This window comes from Convolutriloba macropyga, chromosome 8, assembly GCF_964194025.1.
Source record: "Convolutriloba macropyga chromosome 8, txConMacr16.3, whole genome shotgun sequence".
NCBI lineage: Eukaryota > Metazoa > Xenacoelomorpha > Acoela > Convolutidae > Convolutriloba > Convolutriloba macropyga.
The window spans coordinates 59,087,427-59,114,444 of record NC_134475.1 but is presented as its reverse complement, the minus strand read 5'-3'; the positions used below and the strand labels follow the sequence as shown (position 1 = coordinate 59,114,444).

Sequence of the window (27,018 nt, the reverse complement as noted above, 5' to 3'; positions counted from 1 at the left end):
ATTATACAAAAATATGTGAAAAGTGGCAATTGTTTAAAACTTTTTTGCATATTTGGGAGAACATATAAAATAAAAAAATGAATAGTGTGCTCCTTTGTGATCTATCTTTTGTTCGAATAAATATCAGCATGGACAAATCATCCCTTTAGCTGTTCAATTTTCTATTTTGAAATAAGAACTATAAATTTCATTGAGAGTGATGACCTCGACAAGAAATAGTTTTAATATTTTGTGGTTGTCATTTGAAAAAAAAAACTTTTTTAACAGCATAGAATCACCAAGCTATCTTTTCAAAGTAACTGAAAGCTCTGTCAAACATAATGTCTAAAAAATGCTAATGACTCAAATAATATGTCTCACAAATGTCTCAAAACATGAACAAAAACTTGCTGTTTTTTTACAATTACGCATTTGAAGCTCGACACAAACTTCAATTTTAAAAAAGTGTTTGATTTGAAAAGTCATATTAAAGCAAACAATCAAACATTGAAATGAACAAGACGGTTCGCGCGAGATGAAAACCTCTTTTGACCATCAATTTTTTGAAACTCAAATTGAAGCTTTTTACCGTAGGAATTCTGAGTACGACTTTTTCACTTCGAGAAAAAGAACAATTCGAACCGCTATGTTAGTGTAAGTTCTATCTGATGAAAAACCGATTGCGCTATCAATTATTTTATAATAGTAAACACATTTTTACAGAAACTTCAATTTTAAAAAGCATCAGTTGAAAATTTGTTGTTAACGGTTATAATGAAATGAAAAACTATTAAAGTGTTTTTTTAGCAAAAAATTAATTCCGAGGTTATTTTTTCATTTGTCCTTTAAACACACAGTTTTGAATTTCATTCAGTTCAACGCAATCCAGACAATGATTTTCTTTTCAATGTGAACGTTACAAATCGGAGAAAAACTTAAAGTTTTGAAATTTTTCTAATCGAAAAAGTGACGTTTCTGTATATCAACTAACTCGCGCCGCATGGTTCAAGTGTTGAGAAGTTTTACGGCTCACTCAAATTTAGATTAATTGGAGAAAGTATGTTTAAAAGAAAAATTAATCAGTTGAGAAGAACGAAGAAGAACGGATATCTTTTTTCCTCGTATTTTTCCTCAACTTGTTTTTTGACGCTTTTACGCGACATGATTCATTTGAATAACAGTCAGACTAAACCTTTAATAACATGAGCAACATGGTTTTGGGAATTATTACGCGGTAACAGAAAGAAAAAATTTCGCTTCACAAAAAATGTATTCTTTGTTATTTTTGTGAACTGACATCGTTGAAAGATTCCGACATAATTTCTATTAAATCTCATATGAGAGCATATAGATTGATTATGCAGTATGATACCATCTCATTTGATCATTTGAGAATCGAGGTGAATTTAAGTTAATAATTCATTAATATAATCGTTGAAAACTTTTTTCGTTCTATGATGTTATTTTTTTCTTGTTTCATATTTGAATTACCACTATAAAATCAATTTACAATTTTTAGTGTCATAATTAACATAACTAAAACTGGCATGTACCGTTAAAAGGTGTAGCGTGAACTTGCGCCGTTATTTACAATAGATTTATAGTTTTCTTTTGTTCCCAAACCTCTTGATTTGAGATATTTTTTTCGTAATGGAAGCAAAAATATACTAGTGACTGCTTCGCATTTTCAATTACCTGAAATAAACAATAAACTGTATGCCTGTCAAGAGCTTAAATTTAAAGTTTGAGAGCTCAAAAGATCATGATGCACAACGAACAATCAAGCGGAAAAGAAAAATAGCTTTTAAAATAAAAGTCTAGACTCTTTGTTGTCCTGATTTCACGCATGCAGTACTTGATCAACTGGGGAAGCTTTAAATCCAATGATTTCTCAAATCAAATGTGAGGTTTGGATTTAGCGTAAGTGACCGCCGAAATCGACAGAATTCAATGCTTCTTTAAATTTCTCTATCTCTTAAAAATTTTTAAAAAAAACAAATACTACCACATGTAATAGTTCGTTCAAGAAACGAGAAAAACCAGTAGAACAATTACGTATTTCAGTTTGAGAAAATGGTTCCTACAGTTTTCTTATATATCAGGACTATGACAGTTGGTAAAATGGATTCAATTTCGTTCAAGTAAAAGCACAGAGAACTACTAAGAACAACTAAAACATGCAAGTTGACATATGATAGTACAATTCGGATCTTTTCCGTTTGTGCCCCCCCCCCCAGCTTAGAGGGTGCATTTTATTTGCATACCCCAGACGCAAGTGCCATATTTTTGCATAATGATTTATTATGTAATAACACGCGCTCTATAACTTGGGGCGCATAATGTACTGGGGAGCGCACAAACGGTAAATATCCAACAATTCTAATTGCTTCATATGGCATCTGGCATTTTTTCAAGTACGAGTCCGACGATTTTTTTTCTAAATTTCAAAATGTACCGTGTATTTCAAAAAAGAGGTGTTTGTGTTAGAGTAGTGTGAGATAATTGTACTATAATGCTATTTATCAACATTATATCTGGTGATTCTCTCAAAATCAGTGAGTCAGTTAACTTCAGTTGCACGTGGGCTAGTTTTTTTAGCAGCCCTAAGTCATCGTGGTATTTGTGGTAAAGAAGTGACCATTATATGCATCAAGTCTCCTAATTAGGTCTTTGCTGCAGTTAATATTCTAGCCTGCTGTTTTCCGCGCGAGTATATCATGTAAGCAATTTTTTATCTTTTTTATTATACATCTTTATCAATTCAATCGATCTTTAGAAACACGCGTCTATTTGAAAAAAAATATGATTTCGCATATTAAATTTCAGCTGAAAACCTCACGATTGCACGATAAAAAAGGTTTTTTTTAGCCGACGCTAGGTCTCTGGCCTGCCCCAATTATTTAAATATATATATATATATATACATATATATATATATATATATATATATATATATATATATATATATATATATATATACATATAATAACTGAAAAATAGCAGTTGTAGTTTATCAAATGAAAAAAGTCGTTAATCTCCCTTATTAGCAGAAATCTAAAGCAATTTAATTGATTTTAGGCATCATAAATGGTCATTTACTTAATAGCTAGTACATAAAAGTTGTTTTTTAAATCTAGCGAAACGTGTAATAAGCCTTTATAGTGGCTTCACGCCTACCGCACAATATTTTAGCTTAGCTGAAATAATCGCTGTTGAAAAGTTCTAGAAAAAGAGTTTATATAATTATAAGATGATACGTAATACATGTGAAGCTTAAAAAAACTTAAAAAGACATGAACGGTTTAGCGGAATCGATTCAGCCGAGGTGGAAGCAGCAAGAGCAGTGTAGCCGGAGGAAGCAGTAAGTCATCTGGTGGAGGTGGAAGTGGAGGAGGTGGAATTAGTGGGTGCTGTGGGAGGAATCACCACAATAGACGCAGCTCCTCCAGCTCTCAGGTACAATGTACATTAGATCTCATATTGACGTTTAACCCCCTCCCCCACCCACTGATTTTCTTGGGGATTGGGCTACTTTCCCCATTATTTGGCCCATTATGATGGCCCAATTGTTTGGGAGAACTTGTTCAGTTTGGGCAATTTTTATTTGAATATTTAAACGGCTTGTTGACCGCCATTTGTCAAAATTGAAGGTTTGAAAACTCATTGTGACTGTTTCTTTATTGGTTCATTTTTGCTAATTGTTCCGAAGCTGTTAAGTAGATATTATCCAACCCAATCCCTTTTCAGCACAAGCGTGAATAGAGGATTTCCCGATAACGTATTTTCCCGGTACGAATCGATGCTATGTCTATGCATAATAATAATTGCTTGTGTTCTTATCTCATTAGTTCATTTTCACTACTTTTAATAAACCTCTCTCATCTTAGAATATGTACGAATGAGCGCTTTAAAAACTTGATTTGGTCTGTTAAAACCCATCTTCTACAACGACCAAATTTCAGACAAAAAACCGTCTGCAAAGAAAAACTAGCCTTCCTTAGATATTAGAACTCAAAATGGCCTACTCTCAATCTCCTAACTTTTCGGAACTTGGATGTTGCAAACTGACATAGCATATTAAAAGGCAACTTCAAAATAACTTTATTGGACGATGCTTTAACGTCATGCAGATGACATTGTAACCCTTGTGATGAGGGAATTTAAGACTTGCAAGAATCTTGCAAGCTGATTCAATACTTGCAAGAATCTTACAAGATATCAATCCAGGCAAAAAACAAAATCATTGGTATTGTACTTGTATGGTGGTAATTAATTGCTCTCAAGCAAAGTTTGTAGCAATTGTATTACGCCTGTGGCATTTTTTTGCGATTTTTTTCTCGACCGATTTTTCGTCTGACCCATTTGACTTTCAGCCCAATAGTCTCCGTGTATGCGGTTCACAGAAACTGTTTTGGAGGCGTATACTAATGGTATGAAGGACGATTTTTAAAGTTTGAACCCCCCTCCCCAAATCCCCACCCCTGCACATCTTTCAGGCCGTAAGGACGTGACCCTCTGCAGCTAAGGACCCCCCCAAACACGCCCACACAAACACACACAGACACACATACATACACCATCGTTGCCCCCATCAATCCCCCAGTAATTTTTGTTGAACTTATTTTTAGTTTCACCTCACCGCCTGTTGTGATATATTTCTCCTTAACTGCATATTTCTATGTAATATTTTATATGTTGAAATTTCTTAATATGTTAGTAATGACAGTGGAGTGTGATGGATGTTGTTTCAGCTGGTGGACTATGCATTGGCGTGTTCAGCTGGAGTGAAGATGAGGAAGAGTAGTGGAGGGAGTAACAGTTACCATAACAGACAACACTCGGACACTCTCGCGGGAGATGTCTCCAACACGTTGGTTTATATATTCTCCCCTGTTCAATCATGAAGTGAACTAACTCGGTATTATCACTTAAGTAATTCTTTGATTACTAAATTAACACCTGAACTTTTTTGTGGACTGAGTATTAAACATAATAACTGAGTATTAGACAAAAAAAAACATAGAACTTGGAGCAATGGAAGTCTACAAAACTCTTTAATTTTTCCGAGAAATTGGAAATGTGGGACTGTTGGGGTAAAATCCCCCGATTACCCCTCTAGTCTTACATCGTTTTACCCGCTAAAATTACCCCTAATCTTACATCTTTTTGGGGGGTGTTTTCTAGGGGGTAAAGTTTAAAAATTCACCCGATCACCCCCATTGCCCCTGATTACCCCCTAATCTTACATCGTTTTATTGGGGTGTAATCAGGGGAGTAGTTTCGACACGGGTTCCCATGAGTAGATTGCGGCCATCTATGCTTGACAATTTTCTAATTTTATGTTGCATATGATTGTAATGGATAGTCGAACTTCTCATTAAGCTGTACAAACCACTACCAGTGTGTAAACGAGTAAATTTAGGAAATGTTTCTTTTTCATAGCGTAAAAAATTTTTACAATTCAAAGAATTTGAATTGTATTGAGGCGCTGTCTTGTTTTACGACTCGAAGAGGAGTATTGGTTTTCTTAAGTCCTTTTTGTAACCGGAAGTACTATTTGTTCAATACGATTTGACCTAATAGTGAAAAAGAGTGAAATTGCCGTGTGAACTAACTTTTTCTGAGCGAGAGAAGTTTTTGTTCATGCGCTGCGTTCAGTGAACGACTTTTTGACTTTATGAGTTTATGAGAGATTGGCGCATATAGATGAGTTTTTAGCCGTGTTTTTGTCAATTTGATCCAATTTTTTTAAAATTGGAACTTGGTTTTTTGAAAAGTAAACTTTGAGCATTGCCGCATGAATATGCATCTATCTGAAATCGATATTTTTTGTCGATATCTGAAAAGGATATCCAAATTTCTCATTTTTTATGTCAATTCTTTTGTCTTTTTTTCATTAATTTCTTCATTTTTGGTTCTTTGAGCGAACTTTTTTCTTACCAAATTAGTAAATATGTCAAGGTCTTTTGATGATTCCTAAATTGAATGCCGTTTTTTGACGTGTGTTTTTGTTTTTATAAAATAGTACACATACTAATCCGATTTCTGCGGTTTTGTCAAAGTTTTCTAATTTTTTTGTTTGTACTTCGACTTTGTTTACCATAAAAAGTGTTTTGGTTCACCATCGGTGTTTTTAGTTTCGTTTTGTTGCTAATTGAATTGTTTTTGGCTATAGCTCTTTAAAATTCAGTGAAAATTTTTTACAATATTTTGAACATTTTGGTTTTTCTGAATGTTTCTGTTTTGCAATTAAGGTTTTTTTTTATTTGGAATTTATTTTATTTAGCATATGGCACTGAGGTTTTGCTAGCTTCACTTTTACAAGTTTTGAACAACACTTTTTTTCTGCGGATATTCTTAGTGCTTGGTTTTGGTAAAATACGAATTTTTGCGTTTGAATATTGTTCTTGCTCTTTTTCATGATTAATTTCGATTTGATTAATATTTTGGTCATTGTTCAGTTTTATCGCGTTATTTGCGATTTAAAGCGACACCTAACTTTTATTTTTAAAGCTGTAAAGTTTATATAGTTACCAATTGATTAATGTAATTATATTGTAAAATAGTGTTTCGATTGAGAGAACTTACGGAAACTGATAAATTTTGTAACAATTTTTGGCCTTCTCTTGCAGTATTCAAATTTTTCTTCCAAAATAAAGTATTGGAAGCCTAACATGGCTTGAATTTTGCTGGTCGCGTATTTTGATGCTTGCAATTATGATTACTTGGATGATTACTTGATTACTTTGATGATTACTTGGATTAAATTTCGACTACAATTTGCTTTCAGCAGATTTTTTGGACTTTTTGTCTTATAAAACCTCATGTAATTTTTCGTGTTACTTTTCATCAAAAACAGGTAAAACGAAATGATTTTTTAAATTTCTACTCTGCAAGCATCCGCATATCCAAAATGGAAACATAGAAAAAAAACGTTTACAGTCGAAATTATTCACAATTTGAGCGAAAGGCAAGGAAAGTGAACATTTTTGAAGAATTTAAGCCTAATTTTTTTCGAGCAAGCAAAAATGTCTTCAGCGATTGAACGTGTTTTTCATCAAGTTTTCAATTATACCTCTTTTACTCTCCGGAAATGATATCGATTGACCAAAGTAGACTTAACAAGAAAAGACAGGGTATCGCATAAAGTTCTTGACACGCAAATAAATTTGAAAGAAGGGTTAAATAATTGCAGCAAAATAGTAATGCACTTAAGATAAGTAGGGTTCCAAAATGGGGCTATTTTCACCAGCTTTTCCTTCTGCCCTCGGATAGATAGAAATAGATTTAATAAATATAGTATCCATTTTGCCCCTCTCCCAGTTTTTTCTAGTCCCCTCTTACCGGGTAGTCCGGACTTGACCAAGTCTATATCAGTTAAATGCAATTTTTACCATTCTGCAAGTCTTGTCATAGGATCATAGTTCTGTATCCGCACTGATATAATACTTGCATTGAGGCTGGTCCAGTACTGATATTGACTTGGTATTAAGTCCGGTTGTCCAAAACACTTAAAAAGTGCCGAAAAGGAAATAAATTAAGCATACAAAATTTTTCTATTTTAATCAGCAACACCCTCGAATCGCGACTTGGCAAGGTGGACAGCAGTAGCACAGTAGTGACAGATTCCCCAGATGGTGGCAGAACCAGAGTCCGCAAGACCCCTGCAGTCCACACCTCATCGTCCGCATCGGAGTCCGGTGGTCCTGGTGAGTTGACGTTTGTGACTCATGACTTGATGGTGTTGTGGCATCCCCACGGACAAAGTGCCAAACAGCAGAAGGAGTTCTTAACCAATGCTGCTCAGATTCTGCAGAGGAAGTCATCTAATGTCAGGGTACGTCATTTTATAATTTTTTTAGTTCTAATTAAATTATACTGGTTTTTCCTTATTTTGTTCAGTTTGAAGTCAGCCCACATCTAGTCAAGGTACATAGTTCTCATGGTACTCTAACAATAGTGTGGTCCTCTAAAAGCAGTACGTTAAGAAGAGTACAAAAGTGAAGATTTTTTGCATCAAAATTAATATTAACATCCAAACTTTTCTACTTCAGTTCAAGAGTAAAAGTCCTGATTATTCTGAGTTCATTTTAGGTAGTGCAGTAGAAAAATGCGCTGCTGTTTAATTATGTTTTTCACGGCATATTTTTTGTCCAAGATTAAGTCATTAATGGAGTTACAAATTTCGTTTTCAACTGTTCCTCAAAAATTCAAATCTCAATTCAAAATTCGATAAAATATCAGAACTGTATCGTAGCGTTTTCTTTGCAACGGCTTTGCAACAAATAAGAATTCCCAATTTTGGGAGCAAATTTCTGCTCTATATCAAATGTTTTGAAAGCATCCATTAAGTATTTTTTATCAACTCTTGGAAACTGATTTTAATTTTTGGTTCTCCGCGACAGATTATATCAGAAATTATGAACTCAATTCTGCGTTTGTATTCTTTGATGAACTACTTAGGTTGAGAATTTTTTTAAGTGCGTACTTCAGAAATTTTGATAAGTGCTCTAAACTAGCCGGAGGACTGTTTTTTTTTTTGCTAATTGATTAGTGTTGCGCTTCGTATGTTTTGCTTGTTGCGCAACTCGATTTCCTTCGTCTCAACTTTTCCCGGTACCATAATCAACTCGCACATGCGCAATTCTCTAACAATTGATTTCAGGACTTGGACTGGCTTAATTTTTGCAGTTGTATAGTGGTCAAATTTAAAAGAGCAACCGTAATGTATAAGCGTGTCACACAAAATTGATGCCCGTTTAATTGAGTTTAAAAATATAACGCTTTGTCATGTTCTTTTCAATTAGAGGTGACTATTACAATTTAGAAGACGCTTAAGTTTATTATACGAACTTAAGATGATTAGTTACAGCCTAGTTCGCTGCTCAAAATTGATTTCATTGCTAACAAATTTAATTACAACTGCCGCAATTTAAATGGCTTGGAGAATATTTACCTAAAAATCATGAAATACCAGTATAGTTGCAAGAAGAACGAAAATCCTTTAGAAACTAACTTAATTCTAGAGGCATTATTTACTTTGGGAAGATGCATATTAATTTTTACATACTTAGACCTAGTTCAAATGTTCTCAGCAATTTTGTCATCTTTATCTTCTATGCGATAATTCTAACTCAAATGCTATGTCGCCATGTTTAAGCTCCTAATCTTCGCATATTTTAATGCTCCTTAGATATGCATCCCACCGTAATACATGCGTTTTGGGACTAGCTATGCCTCCCTGTAGAAGCTCATGTTATCTGCACAAGTCTTAGCGCTCCTTAAACCTGCAACATAGCAAAGCGAAAAAATTTGTTGATCAAAAAATTGCTGGTACATAGGGTAATAGGCGCAAACATTAAGAATCGATAGCGGTAAAACCTATGGTTGTTAATTGCGGCGGGACATGGGTGCGAGCACCTTTAGATGGTGCGAAACAGAACTCTTGAATTCTTTTATACATTATTCCTCGGAATGATTTTCTTGTGATTCTATTTGCGGGCCAGCTAGTTATTTTTAATTGTACAACACATAAAAACTCAATTCAATCTGATTTGGTTTGGTGTAAACTAGAGTTCCGCAAAAAAAACTATTGCGAGGAAATTATTGCGAACTCTTCATCATAATTCAGCGCTACTAAGGCAAAATTTTCAGCTGGATTAATAGCATCATTTTCTTGACAAATTTTTGTATTGATGTCTGGGATATTGTACATACAACTCTCTAATGAGTATGAGTTTCTTGTCCTTTTCCTTTTTGCTTCACTAAGGAGATTTTTGTCAATTAATGAAAATTGTAAGAACTCCTTTTATCATGTTTATTTTGCTATTAAATGCTGTTTTTATTCTTCTGTATTTTCATTTTTTTTTCAAATATGAGAAAATGGGCTATTCTGCAGCAGTTGGAGGCTTGCTATTGTCCAATAATTGCTGAAGAGTTCCGCAGTGGTCCCAAGTCTTTTCTCTGATTTCAATTCAGTTGTTTTTTAAACATTGTAGTTAGAAATATTACTTTCGAAAATATACAGTTCAAAATTGCAACATTTATGTATAATCCTCTCGCACAATTTGAGCCTAATGGATGCTGAATTATGTTTAAAATTTATACTCTTTGTGATGATCGTTTTACATTCAACTCTTACAAGTGCAACACGACTACTTTCATTGTATGAAATAAATTAAATGTGTTTCATCCTTCCTGCAAGTCACAATTGATTTTTATTAGTAATAACTTTGTTTACAACACAAAAAAGCTAAAACTGGATAATAATTTAATTTAGTGGCAAAATTTGTCTGGGATATATGCATAAGAATGTTGGCGTGTTCAGATCGAATTCAGATGCTTTCGGCAGATATGCTATCGGGTAATCGGCATCGCGACAAATAATATCAATTATCTCTGGTCGTTTATTGGCCACTTTATTGAATATTTTAGGAGCGCAGCGTAAAAATTTTCAATATCCTTATAACATTTGACTTCAGCGAGTGCTGTTGTTCGATAAAATTGGTTTGAATTTGGAACTCCGTTTGCCTGATTATGGACTTTAAAAAGTGTTTTCCCCTCCCGTATGGAGCCGGGTACATTTACACAGGATCAAAAGGTCAATGCTAAAAATTGCTAAAAATCTAAGCATTGAAGTGACTGCGTTGATTTTTTGAAGCAATGCGATGAAAGCCGAAAAATTTTTTCTCCTCTGAAATTGCATTGAGAGAAAAGATATTTTTTAACGCTATTCACTGCAGTTTATACACTATATTTCGTCAAAGCCTCGACCCGGGTAATTTTTCTGTTGCTAAAAGCAGTTTCGCTTGAGAAACCATATATATTTTATGAGCAGAGCGTGTACATTGAAGTTTGACGATTCATTCATCGATTCTTTTTAGTGTGATCAGTGTTGCTTTGCTAGGAAAAGTGTTTGTTTTCTTTTTCAGATTGTGAACATATCAGCCAAGAAGAATGCCTTCCTAGCCTCCCGATTTCCTGAGGTAAGGATATTTTTAAATGTGTGATGGAATATAGATATATGTTACTATATGTATATGACAAAGGGCACGCGGGTTTTGAAACCATTCTGTTTGAAGAAATTGGCTCATTAATAAAAATTGATGTTATTTATTTCACGTTGCTCATTTCTCTTTTTTGTTCAAATGAATTTATTTTTGTCTGCTCAAATTAGATTTTAGGAGTGCCTGCTGGTGATGTTTACAGTTAGCTCGGGGAATGGGATATTACGCGAAAGCTTGATTAGGCGAAAGGAAATTTTTGTAGCCATGAAGTGAAAATTCTGAATTAAAATTTAGTGGAAATTAGGCGATTATCAATTAAAACAATAAAAGGAGGTGCTGGAATATGCGCTTGATATTATTATACAATTAAGCAGCTATAACAACTGACTTAACAGAAAAATAGCTTAAAAAATGACCAGAATTTTCAAATTTTGAGTTTTAACGATGTAGTGTAACCCAATTTTTTGTGCGTTTTTCGACCAGTAGTTCTAAATTATTTACATTAAAGCGATTAATAAGTAGCGCCATTTTTTTCCTCTTACTTTTTTAGAGAAAGAATCAAATTTATTGGCCGTAAAAGATATGCACAACATAGAAAACAGCGATACATTTTTAAGAACTTTTAACAACTCGCTATTTCATGTGAAGACGACTATTGGGGGGACAATTGGCAACTTTATGGCATCGGGTGGATTTTGAAGAACATCTTTTAAGTGTTTTCATTGCTATTCGCCTAATTTCCACAAAAATTTAGCTGAGAATTTTCACCTAATGGCCACAAAATTTTCGGTCGCCTAATCGAGTTTTCGCATAATATCCCCTGCTCACAGTTGGTTCATTCTAGAATTTATTATACCAGTTTGAAAAAAAGAAAACTTTCTGGATATGAAAAAAACACTACTCAGAACTTCAGACATCCCAAATTTTTAAATATTCTGACATATTAAAAATAGTACTTCGCTACTATGATTCAAGTTGTTTGCAGACGCTGGATAACTTATGGCCAGACTATGTGTCAGTGTCGATAGAACAGCTGGTGTCTCTGATCAGGAAGCTGCAACTGATGAGAGTGGAGGGAGCCAATCAGAAGAGAGCTCTCCTTTCCTCAAACTCATCTCTTGGATCAGGAGGAGGGAGATCCGCCACATGGGGTGGGAAGGGATCGACATCATCACCCATTGTTCTCTACTGCCACGTATGTGTCTTGTCTTTAAAAAGATTTTTCCAAAGTTCCCACCCGATCAAGGTGTCAGCTGGTGTAAGCGTGTAATTGTCTAAGAATTTCGCTGAATAAGTGAAACTATGAAAGAAATGTGGTGAATTCTTACAAAAATCAGCACCTTATGTGAGAAAAGTGCTGAAAGTGGAAAATATGTTAGAAAAGAGATAAAAAGTTGGAAATTATTTCAGAAAAAAAATTTGTAACAAAATATATGTATTCTAAAGTTTCTGTGAAATTTTAGAATACCAACAATGCTGATGTTGCGTACATAATTTCGCTTTTGTAGCACAAATTAAGATGTGGTTTTAATTCATAATCTATAAGAAAAATGTTTAAACTTGATTTAACTGCAAATTGTGGAGAAAATCTGATATCCACACATCGTTTTTTTCTCACATTGCAGTTTTCTAATTATTTCACTATCATTTCTCATTTAAACCAATAGCACTACGGCTTGAAATGAAACCGACAATTATGAACTTCCAGAAATGTTCCAGACAAAAATAGATGTCTAAATCTTGATAAAAAGTCTAAAACATAGATTAGTTTCAATTGTTAATCGTTGTTGCAATTATGAAACTATATTTTAAGTGCACAGAACCAAAAAAAATTTTGACCTGACATTCCAGACTAATCAATTTTTTTAAAGTTTCCGATATCTGGCTCTGAAACAGTTTGCTAATTTAGATCGAAAATACGGTATTTATTCTTCCGAACATCATGAGAAAATTAGGAAAAGCCTTGCATTGCCAGAATGTTCAAATAGTAAGTCTCAAAAGCTCCATTTTACGAGAAAAAAGTAGATTTGAAAAATGCAGGGGAATTTTGAAAATTTTCACTCATCTCATTCCGATTGAACTGATTTGTTTTCTTTTCATTTTTTATGGCGAAACTTGTCTTGGGCGTGTACATTAATAGATTTGTTAATCACGTGATAATTAAAAACCCCTAGAAGTATACCTGTCATTGACGAATGTTTTTTGATTTGCTTACACAAGTTTTGTTCAACAGGCACTGTCGTCGTACTGTTTATAGTATTTGACGATAATTTTTAGGCACTGCGGAAATTTTTTTTAAGCAATGCTTTGTCAAAAATGAGCAAAAGTATGATTGCAACAAATATTTTGTTATTCAGTTAAAATAGTTCATTATATTGATTTTTTTTGTATTCTATATAAATAGTTTAATTGAAACAATCTATGCAGCTTTTATGTACTTGGTTACATTCGATGATGGCGAGAAAAAAATTCTTGAAAAAATTTAAAGCCAAGGAACGTCATTTGGAACGACATTTTTCAAAGATATGAAAAATTAAGTTCCAAACACTTGATTCTTTGAAATTATTTTCACCGTTTTGTCATAGAAAATGTATAAACTTGCGATTCACATGTTCATTCTACTGTCAATTGTTCTGAGGTAAGTTAACAAAAGTCTTTCAAAGAGCTGAAAAGATCTTATTTTTGAAATTGATCTGTACAATGTCGTGGTTACATTTCTTGAAGCAAAAGTTTAACGCTATTCTCGAAAAAAACAATGCAAATAATATTACATTTTGAAATTAAAATAATTTTTTTTACCATGTACCCGGGTTGCTCATAGTACAAAATTCTTAGTAGTCATACTAGGTGATGTATGATTTTTAGTTGTCATACTAGCCCATAAATTGATTTGAACTCTTGGTAGTCATACAAAGATCATATATGATTTCCTGGAAACCATACAGGGATCACAAAGAATATCAAAGCCTGAAAACTGTATAATTTTCATTTTCTGTTGAAGTTGAGGAAATTTCTTGGAAATCATACAAGCTCATATATGACACGTAAAGCATTGACTGGTCCACAAATTCTCGTATAACTAGTCAGAGGACATCTTGAATTTTTTTATGGCTAAAAGAATAATTTTGCAAGTTGAACATATTCACAAAACAGATTTGAGACTACGTGCAACATTTTTCAAAATATTTCTTCCTAATGAGCATTAATAGGTATTAACTGCCTTCAGAGAATATCAAAATGTAAGTTATCTATTTGGACTTACTCTTTTATTTTGTGCCTAATTTTGCAAACAATATTGTACGTTAGGGTCTTTTGGTGGATGGGAAAGTGATGCCGGGGAATCTCATAGGTGATCCCTTACCGAATAAAATTGCATAACAAAACATAAATGGTAAAATGGTTTATGAAAAATAGATGTACGAACCTTGGTAATCATGCTAGGTTCAAATTTGATTTCTTGGTAATCATAAAAGACCATGTATGATTTGTTAGTAGTTATACAAGCATCGTACTAGGAAATATATTATGATATACACTAAAAAGTGGCAACCCGGGTAACGATTTCTGAACAATGTTAGGTACACTGAACTCAAGTAAATATGAAACTGTGCATTTGGTCACTATTTCAACCAGAAGTACTAAAAATATTAAATAGCGGAGTGAATAAATTGAAAACAAATGACAATGAATGATAATCCCTAGCCCTTCATTTCTTTCAGCACATCAAAGTTTACAAAGCATTCTAAAAACTGCCTAGAGAGTGTCTTAATAGCTTCATTGAGCTGGTAAATATTGATTTGAAATCTTCCGAAAAAGGGGATAAAATTTTAGCAGAAATTTACATGAATTATATTGAGAAGATTGGTCAAAAACATTAAAATATAGGCCACATAAGCTCTATGTTCACATAACGTTTACCTACATCGATTCTCGGAGAACTGCAAAAGTGAATAATTTTAATCAGATACCTTCGATAGGTTTTCCAACGATGCCATTCATAACTTTCTGTGAATAATGTATCAACCGGTCAACAAAAAATACTTTAAGCATCAGGCTGCTCATGACACTGATACCAGTAGGAACAAAAAATAAGACATCTCGAAGGTTCTGGTTTTACAAAGTCAATATTGAAGGTTGTTTAAATATATGAGCAGATCTTGTCAGTAGAAAGTGGTGACTTTGCTGGATTGTATCATTTTTTGTCCAAGAATTAAAAAAAACTTGGTCCGGCTATTCTTGGCTGTTTTCAATAATTTGAATTGGGAAGCGTTACCCTAGTGTCAGATTTTCCTTTAATTCCAAACTTTTGCTCGATAATGCGAAGTTCGTAAATAATTGCAAATTTCGACGTCAGAAGGCCAATTTTGCAAAGTTTTTGCAAAATAATGTCAAATTTTCAAAAATCTGATTATTATGAATTCAATCTTCGTTAGATTATCTTTTTCTTATCTTCGTTTATCTATATGTTTCTCTTATTTTTAAAACTGACGTTAAACAAAACTTTTGCGCCATTTAATTATTTTCAATTAGTCATCTGCAAATGTTGCCTAAAAATGAAAAACTTTTGATTATATGCTGAAATATTTAATAATATAACTAAAGACAGTTTTTAATTCATTCAAAGCAAAACCTACATTAATGCTGTGCTAGATATATTTGGTTGCTTATCTAGATCGCAACTTTTTCTTTAAAAAAACTTTCTCATTAGCGGGAGCGACTACTTTCTGCGTTTAGATTGTGAGCAAATATTAAAGTCATCTGTTTGAATGGCAGGCTGAATAGCAAATATTTATTGATTTGATCTCGTTGTAACGGCTGCTCTCCTATCAAAGTCAAGGAAAACTTTACACCGCCCAGTTCGTTTCAGCGGTTTCAAATCTGTCCGGATATTGTGTTTTTGCAGTTAACTTTTGTGAACTGTATTATCCGCTATACTGTAGATTACCGTTGCATTACTGGTTGCTCAATGATTTCAAATAACTAATTGTTCAGCTTTGCTAAATAACAAACTTGTTGCTCTCAGAATAACAAAATAATTCAAATTGAAACAATCAAATTTTGCTAGAGTTTTGGTTAATAACTCAAGTTATAAACCGAATTTTGAAATTCCCGTTCCTACAAATTGTAGCCCTATAATCTGGCTATAACTATGCAAAGTTTCAACCTGCTGCAGTTAACAGTTGTTAAACGGGCAGTTTTACCATTTGCAAATTTGATAATAATAATTTTTCTAAATTCAAAGTTAACAAGTCTCTCTATTGGTTTCAATAACACCAATGTTGAACTAGAGTAGGCTTCGTTAAAGCCAGCAAGAGAAACTGACTTTATGCTTTGCACAAAGTTTCTCTTACTTAGGAACTTCGTTCCTCAGAAAGAAAGTTTTGAGAATATCAAAGTTAATTCTCTTTTCACAAGTCAAAGTAAAGTTAAAACTGTACAATCACTAATATGATCTACAGAAACAAGACACGATAACAAGTAATTTACCGCTCAAGAAAGTGTGCTTCAATACGCACTGTATGTCAGTTTAATATGACCAAAATTGCAAGTTTCTTCTGATTTTTGGTAGTTTTTCAAGCTCCTTTTATGCTGCTAGTCACGTGGATTTACATGTCAAATTCAACTGTTGATTGGTTGTAGATAATAATGTCGACAGAATATGAACATTTTTCCATAACGTCACTTTTTCAGTGTAAATTTGATGTCATGGGAAATTTGTTAACCATGTAGAAGTTTTGTCGAATATTCTGTATCAATAACAGGTTGATTCGCAATCCAATCGCAAAGAATCTGATGCAATACTGTTAAGTCGTAGTATTGTTTTGCTGGTTGTTGAGGTAGTTCGAGTTTGAGTTATAGTTTGACTTCATGAATGACGATTGTGTACTAATAATAGTTGCTAAATATAAATGTTGAACAAAATGAACAAATCCGTTTGGCTTCGTTAGAATGTAGCATTAAATTTTGCTTGTCACGCTATTCTAGCTTTAAGGCTTGAAATGGCCTTGAAGCGCTATTCAATTTGATTTCTGAGTTGTTAAGCTCAGCCGCAATATCGCCGGCCCTGTTTTCCATCGCGAAAACATCTTTTCCAGGTAGTACTGGGGCGAGCTTCACTACTGGTCTCTTGTACACTCCGTCCTTCGTTCGAACTATCGCCGATCGAATCACACCGTCAGACCAATCGATGGTCTCCTTAACTCGACCTAGATTGTAATATCCACGCTTATCGCTGTCTTCGATCAACCAAACGAGATCGCCTTCTTTAAGGGTTTCGTTCGCCGTAGATCGCCATTTTTGCCGATTATTCAGAGTTGGCAGATATTCTTTACGAAATCTGTCCCATATGAGATTTGCATAGGCTTGTGTCTGTCGAAAGAGCTTTCGATGATCAACAAATTCTTCCGCGCATGGTAGATAGGGTAAGCAAATGCTCCTGTTGCCAAGCAAGAAGTGATTGGGAGTCAATGCTTCTAAGTCATTAACATCTGAACTGACTGGAGTCAAAGGTCTCGCATTCAAAGTCTGCTCAACGATGCACATCGTTGTTGAAAGAACGTCCTCTGTGAGTGATCTGTTCCCCAACACTGCATACATTGCTTTCTTGCAACTTCTCACCAACCGCTCCCATACTCCTCCAAAGTGTGGTGCTGCAGGTGGGTTGAACTTCCATCTGATCCCTCGTTGAATTAGATGTTCTTCGATCCCTTCTTTGTTCCATGCCGCAACATACTCTGCAAACTCTCTTTCAGCTCCAACAAAGTTTGTTCCGTTGTCACTGATGATTGTACTTGGTTTGCCTCTTCGGGCAATAAATCTCATTATTGCATTGAGACAACTATCTGTGTCCAACTTGGGTACCACTTCTATATGCACCGCTCTCATAGTTAGACAAGTGAAAAGACAACACCATCGCTTTTCATTTCTTCGCCCAATCTTCACAATGAAAGGGCCAAAATAGTCGACTCCAACATTTGTAAAGGCTGTTGAAGCATCTAACCGCTCTTCGGGTAGACCTGCCATTACTGGTGCTATCGTTTGTGCTCTGCCTTTTCTGCAGGTAATGCACTTGTTCTTGATTGATCTTAAGGCGTTCCGTATGCCTAGGATCCACATCTTCTGCTGAACAATGTTTCTTACATGCTCAGTGCCTTCGTGTTGATTGTCCTTGTGCTCGTTTCGCAAGAATAATTCAACCGCACGATGTTTCCAATGTAACAGTATTGGATGCTTTGCATTGAAATCCAACTGACTTTTGCCTATTCTGCCTTTGGCTCGAATAAGTCCTCCTTCATCCAGGAAGGGGGAGAATTGTAGAATTTTGCTGACTTTTGGAATTTCCTATTCAGCTTTGAGAGATTTCATCTCTTCACCAAACTGTTCTTGTTGTAGTAGCTTGAAGATTGTTGCTTTTGCTTTTGCTCTTTCTTCGATGCTAACTATGAGTGTTGCTGGTTTGTGTTTGTTCAATGCTCGCTGTACGTATGCCACTGTATTTACTAGTCTGTTGAAGTTACTGAATCGTTCCCACTGGATAACAGCTTTCTTCTCTTCAGCCTGTATCACGAATACTGATGAGGGTATATTCTCTTCATCTGATGCAAAGATTAACTTCACTTGCTCTGGCCACTCGCTTTCTGGTCGTTTTAACCAGGCCGGCCCAGTGAGCCACTCACTCCTCTTGAGTTCCTCAATGTTGATTGCTCTGGTGCCAATGTCCGCTGGGTTGTTGATACCGCTGACATGTTTCCACTGTGAAACATCAGTTGTGTCTAGTATCTCAGCTACTCGATTGGCTACAAACACTTGTTGTTTACGATGGGAACTGTGTATCCACTGCAATACCGTAGTTGAGTCTGACCAAAAACTGCAACTATTTATCTTCATTTCATGTTCCTTGACTATCTGTTCTTTCAACCTCACTGCCATGACTGCCGCTTGCAATTCCAATCGCGGTATTGAAAGATGCCTCATCGGTGCTACTCTGCATTTTCCAATGACAAATGCTAAGTCAGCTGAGTATTCTTTTGGTTGTGAGCGTAGATAAGCCACTGCACACATCGTGTCTTCAGATGCGTCAGCAAACACATGAAGTTCGGCTTTATCCCTCTCTCTGTTGAAGTACCTTCTATCGATGCTTGTCTCAGCCACTATTGGAAGTTGTTCTTTCCATCTCAGGAATTCTTCCTCTGCACTGGGCTCCACTTCGTTGTCCCAATGTTGTCCATTCTTAGTCCAGATGCCTTTCAGAAGTCGTCTCATGTGAACACTGAACGGAGCAAACAATCCGATCGGGTCGAATACTGAAGATACCAATGACAGAATATTCCTCTGGGTTATAGGTGCTTCAACTTCCTTGTTTGTACCTCTGCATACTTGAAGACTGTCATCAGTAACGGTCCATTGTAGTCCTAGCACTGAAGATCCCTCCGTAATGGGTTCCACTTCGACTTGCTTTGTGTTGCTGATTGACTTCAAGTCTTCTGGGATTGCTTCGGTAACTGCATCATTGTTGCTTATCCACTTCTTCAGTTCAAATCCATGTTGTAAGAGAAGAGGTTGTAGTTGGTTGAAGACTTCAATTGCTTCTTCCGGGGTTTCTACTGATTTGATGAAATCATCCATGTAGAAGTTGTTTTGTATTGCCTTGGTTGCTATTGGATACTCTTTTTCGTTGTCCAGTCCCACTCGCTTGAGAGCATAGTTTGCACAAGTTGGAGAACTCTTAGCTCCAAATACGTGACGCTGATATTCGTATATCTGAACAGGTTCGTTAGTTCTTGGACGCCATAAAAACCTCAAGCAACTTCTATCCTGTTCAGGAACTTGCACTTGTAGAAACATCGATTCGATGTCGGCTGTTAGGGCTATTGGTCCTTCACGGAATCTGAATATTGTTCCAACCAAGCCATGTAGCAGATCAGGTCCTGCTAGTAGCTTATCATTTAGGCATATGTCTTTGTACTTTGATGCGGCATTGCAAACACGTCTTACTTTGCCAGGCTTGTTCGGGTTTAGCACTGGATGGTGGGGCAAATACCATTCTTTCCCGAAGGTGCCTTTCACTTCGGACCCGTCCAATATCTTTACGAATCCTTTTTCTACATCTGTATCTATTGACTGTTGATACAGATTCTTCAGGTTTGGGTCCCTTTGTAATTTTCGCTCCAGTGAGTAAAGCTGACCCAAGGCTGAGCTGTAGTTGTTCGGTAGGTTTGGCTCTGGTTCACTCCACAGCATTCCCACTTCGTACCGCTCGCCTGTGAACTTTGTCGTACTCTCTAGCATCTCTTGTGCCTGCAGTTCCTTCTTTGACTGACTGACGACGTTGATTTAGGAAGCATAGGTTTCTATGTCCCACCAGGTTTGGATATTCTCAGCCACTTTCACATCTTCTGTGAAGGCGAAATGACAAACATTTTGTCTTCTTTTGCCCGTCATGGGTCCACTGAGTACCCATCCTAGCTCTGTTAGAACGGCGAAAGGTTCACTTCGTGTTCCTATCTTGTAGTCCAATGGTCGTTGTAGCTCATAAGCATCTTGACCAAGGATGATGCCAACTTCCATCAAGTTGAAGCTTTTGTTGGGTAAAACACTCAAGTGATTGAAGCTTTGCTTCAGCTTGTTGTAGTTGTAGTTTGTGTTTCCCAAGGAGATTGACGGGTGTGCAAACGCTTCGATTGAATGCACCTTTGAATGTAGTCCCTTTATTTTGAGAGGAACCCTTTCTGTCTTCAGATCCTTCGTTCCGTGTATGCCAGCTATGTTGAGCGTCACACCGGTGCCTTGGGCCCGTAACTTCTCTTGCACACTTTGATCGATGAATGAAACCGTTGATCCACTATCGAGGAAAGCATATGTGTTCAGCCTGTTGCCACCGCTCTGTATTGAGACAGGAACTATCTGAAGAAAGCTAGTAACTTCGTTACTCTGGTTGATTGTTGCTGCGCTTACGTTGACTGCGTGATTGCCCTCGTCCATTTGGTTTTCTGAGTGCAGCAATCGGTTGTGCTTCTTGATGCATCCATTGATGCCGCACGCATTGACTTTACAATCTTTGATTGCATGTCCTTTGCCTAGACATCCGTAACATAAGCGTTGCTTCCTCACTGCTGCGTACCGATCATTCACACTCATGTTTCTGAATAGTGGACAGTTCCATATTTTATGAGTGCCATCAGCTGGTGGACAGTGATCACTTTGCGTTTGCTTCGTTTCTTTCACGTTGGAACTTGCACTGAAGTTCGACGTTTTCGAGAACCGTTTGTCTCTATTTGTGCTTCTTCGGTCTTCTTCTCTTCGCTCTCCCTTGAAAGCTGAAAACCCTTCGTGCACGAATGCTATCCTTGATAGCCATTTTTCAAACATAATCAGATCAGGCCAATCTTCATCTTTATCATCAACATAGAACCACCACTTCTCTTTGAGAACTTGGGGTAGTTTATCTACTGCCATATACAATGTCGAGCTTGATTGCAGATCACCAATCTGCTTGTACTCTTTGAGCACATTCACAAAGTTCGAAACAATAACTGAGAAACTGATCAGACCTGTTGAGTCGTGAGGCTTCACCTGACTTGCTTTGCGGAGACTCTCCAGTTGTGCATCAATGATCACATGAGGCCTTCCAAATTTCCTCTCCAGAATGCTCCATGCAGCACCATAGAACTGTCCAGAATAGCCCATTCCAGAGATTGCTGACCTTGCCTTGCCTGTCAGCAGAGTCTTCAGATGGCTCATCTTCTCTGAGTCTGGTATTGGTCGTTGATCCACTGTAGCAATGAACATACTAGACCACTCCGGCCATTCGAGAGGGTTCCCGTCGAAGTTGTTCAACTTCAGCTTTGGTAGGCTACTACTACCTGAATAGCCAGTGTTGTATCGCAATAGACCAGCTCTGGGGGAAACGTCTCGGTCTTCAACACTTGAGGATCGGTCTCGTGAACTGCGATATCGTGAGAAGTGACTTTGCCTGTTCACTTCAGGGGTTACTTCGAAGCGAGCTGTTGATCGATCTGGTGTTAGAAGGTTGTCGATTCTGCTGGCCCAGTCAGAGACATCTCTTTTCTTGGGGGTCCAATTGAAAGGCGATTTGTCTCGAGCACCAGTGGATTGGGAACGAGCATCATCGTTCTCTAATGCTGTTCTCTTCATTTTGCGCTCTAGCTCACGCTCTTCCTCCAGCAGTTGATGCTTGGTTTCCAGTTCCTTCATTTGCATTTCTAGCTCTAGCTTCCTCCGCTCGAACCGTGCCTGTTCCAGTCGCATCTTGGTTTCGAATTCGATATCGAATTTCTTCATCCTTTCCTCTCGCCTTTGCTTTGCTGAAGATGTTTCCGAAACATTCTCCGTCTCTTGGCCACTTGCTGTTGCTCCGTTTTGCACTATTTGAGCAACTGGGCTGTCCGTTGGGTAGTTGTTATTGCTCTCGCTGTTGTTCACTGCTTGGGTTGCGTTGCTTTGCTCTGCATTCATTTCTGGTTGCGTGCCTTTGCTTATATATGCAAGCCAATGATAGTCCAAACTTGCTTTGCACTTCCTTGCTTCTTTCAGATGCTCTTCAACGAAATTAGCTTGATAGGGCACAAGCTTGTTTCGACGCTGCAGTTGCTTTGGTATTTCTTCCTCTAGGAGGTGGACAGTCTGTTGGTAGAGGACCTTTAATTTGTTGGGTCGATCTGAATCTTCAATTATTTTGTAGCCAAGACTTCTTTTAGTGTTGACTTCTTCCACTAAGTCTCGGAATCTCTTGTCGTACCTGTGAGCTGTTGATTGAAGCTCCTCTCTACTGGTTGTGCTCGAATTGCCTGGTTGCTGTTTGCGTTGCTTGTTCCGTTTAAAAGAGGTCAATTCTTCAACGTGTTTTGTGAATTGCACTCTTCTGTTCGCCTCACTAGCCTGTTGCTGTTGAACTGTTTGATTCTCTTTTGGGGTTGCCTTCGGCAATCTCTTCATCAGGTTGGACAGCAGTTTGCCTTCCACTGTCCGGGTCGGCGGACCAAATGTAACGGCTGCTCTCCTATCAAAGTCAAGGAAAACTTTACACCGCCCAGTTCGTTTCAGCGGTTTCAAATCTGTCCGGATATTGTGTTTTTGCAGTTAACTTTTGTGAACTGTATTATCCGCTATACTGTAGATTACCGTTGCATTACTGGTTGCTCAATGATTTCAAATAACTAATTGTTCAGCTTTGCTAAATAACAAACTTGTTGCTCTCAGAATAACAAAATAATTCAAATTGAAACAATCAAATTTTTCTAGAGTTTTGGTTAATAACTCAAGTTATAAACCGAATTTTGAAATTCCCGTTCCTACAAATTGTAGCCCTATAATCTGGCTATAACTATGCAAAGTTTCAACCTGCTGCAGTTAACAGTTGTTAAACGGGCAGTTTTACCATTTGCAAATTTGATAATAATAATTTTTCTAAATTCAAAGTTAACAAGTCTCTCTATTGGTTTCAATAACACCAATGTTGAACTAGAGTAGGCTTCGTTAAAGCCAGCAAGAGAAACTGACTTTATGCTTTGCACAAAGTTTCTCTTACTTAGGAACTTCGTTCCTCAGAAAGAAAGTTTTGAGAATATCAAAGTTAATTCTCTTTTCACAAGTCAAAGTAAAGTTAAAACTGTACAATCACTAATATGATCTACAGAAACAAGACACGATAACAAGTAATTTACCGCTCAAGAAAGTGTGCTTCAATACGCACTGTATGTCAGTTTAATATGACCAAAATTGCAAGTTTCTTCTGATTTTTGGTAGTTTTTCAAGCTCCTTTTATGCTGCTAGTCACGTGGATTTACATGTCAAATTCAACTGTTGATTGGTTGTAGATAATAATGTCGACAGAATATGAACATTTTTCCATAACGTCACTTTTTCAGTGTAAATTTGATGTCATGGGAAATTTGTTAACCATGTAGAAGTTTTGTCGAATATTCTGTATCAATAACAGGTTGATTCGCAATCCAATCGCAAAGAATCTGATGCAATACTGTTAAGTCGTAGTATTGTTTTGCTGGTTGTTGAGGTAGTTCGAGTTTGAGTTATAGTTTGACTTCATGAATGACGATTGTGTACTAATAATAGTTGCTAAATATAAATGTTGAACAAAATGAACAAATCCGTTTGGCTTCGTTAGAATGTAGCATTAAATTTTGCTTGTCACGCTATTCTAGCTTTAAGGCTTGAAATGGCCTTGAAGCGCTATTCAATTTGATTTCTGAGTTGTTAAGCTCAGCCGCAATAATCGTACCGCCCTACTTCTCCACTTAAAATTTTAAATTGTGGTGCGCTAATCTGAAAATTATGTCCTTTTCAAAAGTAGGAAAGTTGTCAGTATGTTCCGTTTTAGTTTAAAGAAAACGACGAAAACCCTTGCGTGTTTTTTTCCACACACACCGACGATTTCATACATTTTAAAACCAAAAGCACCGACCCTTTTTTATGTTTAAAAACCAAACATACTGAATCCTGCAAGACCAAACATACCGATAATTTCTTTCGTTTCAGAACGAATATTTCTTAAGTCGTTTTTGTTGGGCCTTATGGATAAGAGTGCTATTATAAAGTACACAATTGGTTAATAAATTTGGTTTTTTTTCGTTCAGGGTGACCGTGGAAAGATAGTGTTGGTGCTGTTATGCTTGCTGGAAAGTCTAGTCAAATTCAAAGAGGTCGAGTGCTGGTCCAAAAAAGAGATAGACGCCATTGCCAAATATGTGGAACCTCTTCACAACACAGTCCTCTGTCCGTCATATAAAAAGTAAGTCTACCCAGTGAAATGAAACTTGAAGCACTTTGAAAAGAACATGCGATAACGTGACAAATCTTGATAAGATCTTGAAGATCTTATCAAGATTTGTCACGTTATCGCATGTTCTTTTCAAGGTGCTTCAAGATTCATTTCACTCATCAAGATAATATTTCTAGGATTTCTCTCAAAGAACCTACAAGTTTCTACATATCTTCTAAGACGTTTTCTTGGCACAAATCTTACCAAGGCAGCTCATTTGGACACTCATTTTTGAGATGCGTTCAGAACTTTATGCGATAACGTGACAAATCTTGATAAGATCTTGCCTTAATGGTAAAATTTTTGCCAAGAAAACTTCATGGAAGTTATGTAGAAACTTTTAAGTTCTTTTCAAGAAATTCAAGAAATATCTTGATTGGATTAACAAGCGAGAATTTCTAGGATCTTACGAATATATGTTGTTATGGGGTTCGAAAAACAACAATTAGCAAGAAGAATTAATAAGATTATATCAAGGCTGACTGTCAGGAAAGATATCAGTAATACTAATCAAACAACGATAAATATTCTTTCTGTTGAAATTCCTCAAAACTAATAAGGATGTTAGCAAAACTGAAAAGAACCTGTTCTTGGAACTTTTCAACATTCCACAGAAGTTTTGACGACTGAAAATTTTGATTTTTGCACCTTGATTATAACTGCTGGATAGTTTCGATGTGCTATTATCGAATTACTGCGCTAGCAAATGTTTTTTTTGCAAACCGTGCCAAGGTTTCGCCGGAAAAAAGTAAGAATTGCGAAAAAAATTGTTTTTTTTTTGTTGAAAAGGGTTACCCTTTAGCGGCCATTGAATTGTATATATAAAAGTAATTTTAAAGGCGATATTTTCGAGCCAATGGTAAAATGAAAGACACCTTGCCAGTTCTTAGAGAATATAAAAATTTTTAGTTGTACTTCAGACATAATTATTATTTTTCTTTTTCCGTTTAAATTGCGTTCACACTTCCGCTTTTATAACAGCTTTTGAAATAATATCTCCACGTTTTCATGATTTTTTTTTTCTTTTTTGTGTAACGTCTTTGGCAAGTGCCTAGAGATATTAATTTCAATGTCATTGATAATTTTTATAAATGTTTGGACAAATTTTGGACACTCATTTTTGAGGTGCGCTCACATATTTCACTTGAGATAATAAATAAATAATAAAAGTGTTTCTGCGTAATCGCAGCGGAGCAGCATTAGACTTTCAGTTTGTGTGTATTAACAGTAGCTTGTTCTCAGCGGTCGTTTTTCATTTATTCCCCACATCTGACTGTTCATTTGGTGAGCATGAATGCTTTTTTGGTGACTATGGCCACTTTCTTTGCGTCTGAGACTTTCACGTGGTATCATTATTGCAGCCAACATTGGTCAGGCTATGGTCAGCCTGAAGCTAAGGTTAAGGAAGAGCTCATCCTTACACAGACAGCTTCACGGAGGCAGGGGATTGAACTCTCTCATTGGCGTGTGAATCACAAACCTTACCTCTCGGCTATCACACCACACGGCAGATTAAATTTTAAATTTCATCAGGGACGTTAAATCGCAGCTCAAGTTTATCTAGCCTCAAAACAATCACGGTGCCCAAAACAGGCTCGGAATTCTTTATTGCAATTTGAAAATGAGCGGTTTTTTTATTTTTCTTACCCAAGTATAGTTCGTTAACATAGGTTTTTGTTTGAATTTTTCCAAGGTATCAACTGTTTTTGTTGAGGGACGTTCAATAACCATATAGTTATTCTAATTTTTATTTAAACTATCATCTAAAATATTGGACATAAATGTTTTCAATTTTTTTTACTCACCCTTTAAAAATTTGATTTGTTTTTGTTATGAGGGTATGGATAGAAAACATTCTATATGCACTGTTTCATTTCTCTTGTAGATTTTGATCAGCAGTTTTTGATTGCGTAGACATTTACACCGAAAACTGTCTAACATTGTCCCACAACCCACCGCCCCAGCCAACCCCCCACCACCACCCCCCCCCCCCCCCCCCCCCCTGACAATCCCCTGCCCCACTAAAAGTTAAAAAAAACGGTCAGAAAAAATTGCTTTTAATAACTGTTAGCTTCTTTCTAAAGTGATAAAGTGATTATAAATTCTTGTGTCCTTCAGGTACTGGTCGTACTTCCGGTTTCATCATCTGGCGACAGTTCATCCCCCAGCCCAAAGTGGTCTACCTCAACTTTTCTCACCCTCCGAGGAGTGCCAAGCTTCGAGAGGGAGGCCGGG

General features: G+C 36.3%; 1 protein-coding gene across 6 annotated transcripts in view; it reads left to right on the top strand.

Moving 5' to 3' along the window:
• The window catches only part of LOC142344876 (uncharacterized), a 187,936-nt gene that overhangs the window by 10,991 nt on the left and 149,927 nt on the right, over window positions 1-27,018 (top strand). For 5 of the 6 annotated variants that reach the window (XM_075396915.1, XM_075396914.1, XM_075396913.1 and 2 more), the window contains 6 exons: window positions 3,286-3,435; window positions 4,731-4,849; window positions 7,549-7,816; window positions 10,911-10,964; window positions 11,971-12,180; window positions 24,599-24,753. In XM_075396915.1, the coding sequence (XP_075253030.1) occupies window positions 3,286-3,435; window positions 4,731-4,849; window positions 7,549-7,816; window positions 10,911-10,964; window positions 11,971-12,180; window positions 24,599-24,753 (956 nt within the window). Of the gene's footprint in view, window positions 1-2,542; window positions 2,699-3,285; window positions 3,436-4,730; window positions 4,850-7,548; window positions 7,817-10,910; window positions 10,965-11,970; window positions 12,181-24,598; window positions 24,754-27,018 lie in introns of those variants that run through there. The other variant, XM_075396918.1, reaches the window with a different exon arrangement.